General features: G+C 39.0%; 1 protein-coding gene across 1 annotated transcript in view; it reads left to right on the top strand.

Annotated features, from left to right (window-relative positions):
• The window catches only part of LOC116077689 (rhox homeobox family member 2-like), a 4,677-nt gene extending 2,606 nt beyond the window's left edge, over positions 1–2,071 (top strand). The window contains 2 exon segments of the mRNA XM_031352440.1: positions 713–758; positions 1,800–2,071. Of these exon segments, the coding sequence (XP_031208300.1) occupies positions 713–758; positions 1,800–1,850 (97 nt within the window). The 3' untranslated portion in view covers positions 1,851–2,071.
• Positions 2,072–3,047: the final 976 nt, after the last annotated feature.

Below are 3,047 nucleotides of genomic sequence, written 5' to 3'. Positions count from 1 at the left end.
TGCCCACAGAAATTGGAGGGTTGGTTTTGATTTTTGTCCTCAGGATCCACATCCGCATAATGAAAAAAGGAAACTAACTTCCATTAGATGCCCTCTAACCTGGACATGTTCATTATGGCACAAGAGAGTGTGCACATGTGTACACGCACACGCACACACACACACACACACACACACACACACACACACAAATAATTAAAATAAATGTAACATTTAATTTCCCCCAATACTCAGCACATTGGATGTCCTTGTATACTAATGGCACATTAGAAATCTTCATGTGCTCTCTACTAACCTATCTTCTTTTGCGTTTCTCCTTCGGTCCTCACAAAGGACCTCACATAACATTCCCCTGTGTACCTTTGTGTTGCAACTATTGCTTTGTTTGGTTTTCTTTTGTTCTTAGAGGCAGAGTCTCCTACACCACCACATCCAGTATTACTAGCATTTTGCGTAAAGTCGTTGATGCCTGTGCTGTTGCTTTTAATAATGCTTATTAGGGGACATACAGGGGCTTTTATGTGTATGAACGGTCCATTAATAATAAACTAAAATTACTTACAGAATTTGTTTAAAACTTCAAAACTTTCAAGATAAATGTCAAAGAACGTGGGGGATGAGACCAACATTTTAAAACAAATTTAAAAGATCCTTGATATATTTTCTTTTGTGTATAATGGTAAATATTGAACATTTATCATTTTACCCTCAGGAGACAATTGGCCAGATGGATGGGTGTAACTGAAGCCATAGTGAAGGTAAGCCAAAGAAAGCCATTTTAGAACTTGCATTATGCCTTGGACTCATTCATCTTATCCATGAAATTGTTAACATAAAACTGTCTCAGAATGTTTTTAAGGATTTTTTTATTTTTATTATGTGTGTATGTCTCTGTTTGCATATAAAACATGTGGCCAAGTACCTAAAGAATCCAGAAGAAGACATAAATCCCCTGCAGTTGGAGTAACAGGTAGTCTTGATGTACCCAGGTTAGACACTGGAAACCAAACTCTAGTCCTTGGGCAAGAGCAGCAAGCGTTCTTAACTATGGAGCTGTCTCTGCAGCCCCCTCAGAATTACTTTTGAATTTTAAGGTCTTTGTGAGTAGAAATGGAATAAGGAAGCCTCACTATGCACAAAGGGTACATTTCGTAGGCACATATATATTACACATACATGTATTCTATGGATAAAATTATAAACATGTCTTAACTTATAAAATAGGTATTTACTATATATAATTACATTAATTATACATAGATAAATAGACACACATATATATTCCATATATAACTATGTGCAACTCCTTGTAATGCTGGTATCTTTTAGGTAGGGTTTCTCTGTGGTGTCTTACTAGAGTTAAGGTCTCCATGATCCAAAACTATTTGAAATGCTCAAACCCAAGCATAAACTTTATCCTTACAGGAGGAATATGAGTTAGGTAATAGCTCACAGGCTGAACCCAGCACTCATAAAGCTGACGTAAATGCTGGTACATCTGCCTGAAAATGCTGCTAACATCCTCCATTGTGAATTACAGTAGAGAGGGAAACAAGGTGTGAAACGTTTGAACACTTTTCTGGGACTATTTTGCAATGCTAGTATGGAAACCAGGGCCTCCCACATTCTAGGCCAGCGCTGGACCTTGTGCCAGCCCCTCAGCCCCTCACAGCATTAGAAGAGCAAGACACCAGGTTCAAGTAACACATATAAACTTACAAGGTATGTCTTTTTTTTTTCAATTATGGTCCTAAAAGTTTACTATGCTGAACCAATTCCTTTTTTCTCACTCATTGTAGAGATGGTTTCGGAAGAGGAGAGAACAATACAGGCGCTATAAGAGGCTATAAGGTCTCAGAAGTTCTCCTCCTGCTTCTCGGAACATCTTTCCCTGAAGACTGTGGAGGAGCCCTGGAGTGCCACTCTAGCCCAAACAATGCATAGAGATGATTTTTTTTTCTGCTACTAAATATATATATATTATTATACTCTAATCTCTAAAGCACATGTATTTCAGTAACAATATGAATTTTCAATATATCTGTGTAGCATGCCTCCTGATTCAGTAAAATATGTGTGTAAACTTTCAAGGAAATATCCTTTAAACTGAATAACATCTCCTTGCATGAGATGATAGTGCTGTACTGCCATAGGCAGGCTGTTTATATCACAAGAGCTTTGCAAGTTGCATAGTAGGTTTTCACTGACCCACATATTCTTTTTTTGTTCACCGGTCAAGCTGGGCTCCCCTCTTCTCCTACTATGTAGGACCAAAACTACAGGGGAGAGGTAGGGCAAGACCCTAGAGAGAGTCCTTATCCAGACAAAGACGATCCTTGCCAGAGTGAGGATTTTACTACAACCCTGGTGTCTGAGAAACTTCCTTATGGGCCATTCAGGGGCCTCTCGGGAAGCAGCCCGGTGCCCTTTTAATTAGGCTGCTCCCCAAACTCGTCTCTCTTTCCATGGCATAAGCAGGGCACTCTGCCAGAGGTGTTTCAAAGGAAAGAGAAGAACCCACTCCATCCTTCTCAAGGAGGTGTCTCTCTATAGCTCACCCAACCCAAACCCAGAAGGCATATTGTCCTCTTTCCTAGAGCATACAGTGACACTTAAGATATCTTTGCAAAGTACACATATCTTGTGAATCCAGAACCAGACTAATACTGAAAGTAAGCCTTTTCAATATTGTAATTTCTTTTTTTTGTTGTTTTTTTTGTTTTTATTTTATTTTTTTTTTACACTCCCCCCGTCAATATTGTAATTTCTTAAATAGTTCCTGCTAAAAAGGGTTACCACTTAAAAGTTCACGAGCACAACTTTCTTCATGTCATGATCACGATAATTCTGAAACACTACTGACATAGATGTGTCGCCGGCACTCCAGCTGAAGGGGGCTGGCACTCACCATCAGGATTATGGTCTCCAGGTCAGAAGTTGACATGAATGAAGTCAAATAATTTTACCAGAAGAAGTATGGAATCTCTCTTTGCCGAGCCATCCTGGATGAAACCAAAGGAAATTATAAAAAAAAAAAATCCTGGTGG

This window comes from Mastomys coucha, chromosome X, assembly GCF_008632895.1.
Source record: "Mastomys coucha isolate ucsf_1 chromosome X, UCSF_Mcou_1, whole genome shotgun sequence".
Taxonomy (NCBI): domain Eukaryota; kingdom Metazoa; phylum Chordata; class Mammalia; order Rodentia; family Muridae; genus Mastomys; species Mastomys coucha.
The sequence above is the reverse complement of the archived record's forward strand: the minus strand, read 5'-3'. Positions and strand labels throughout refer to the sequence as shown.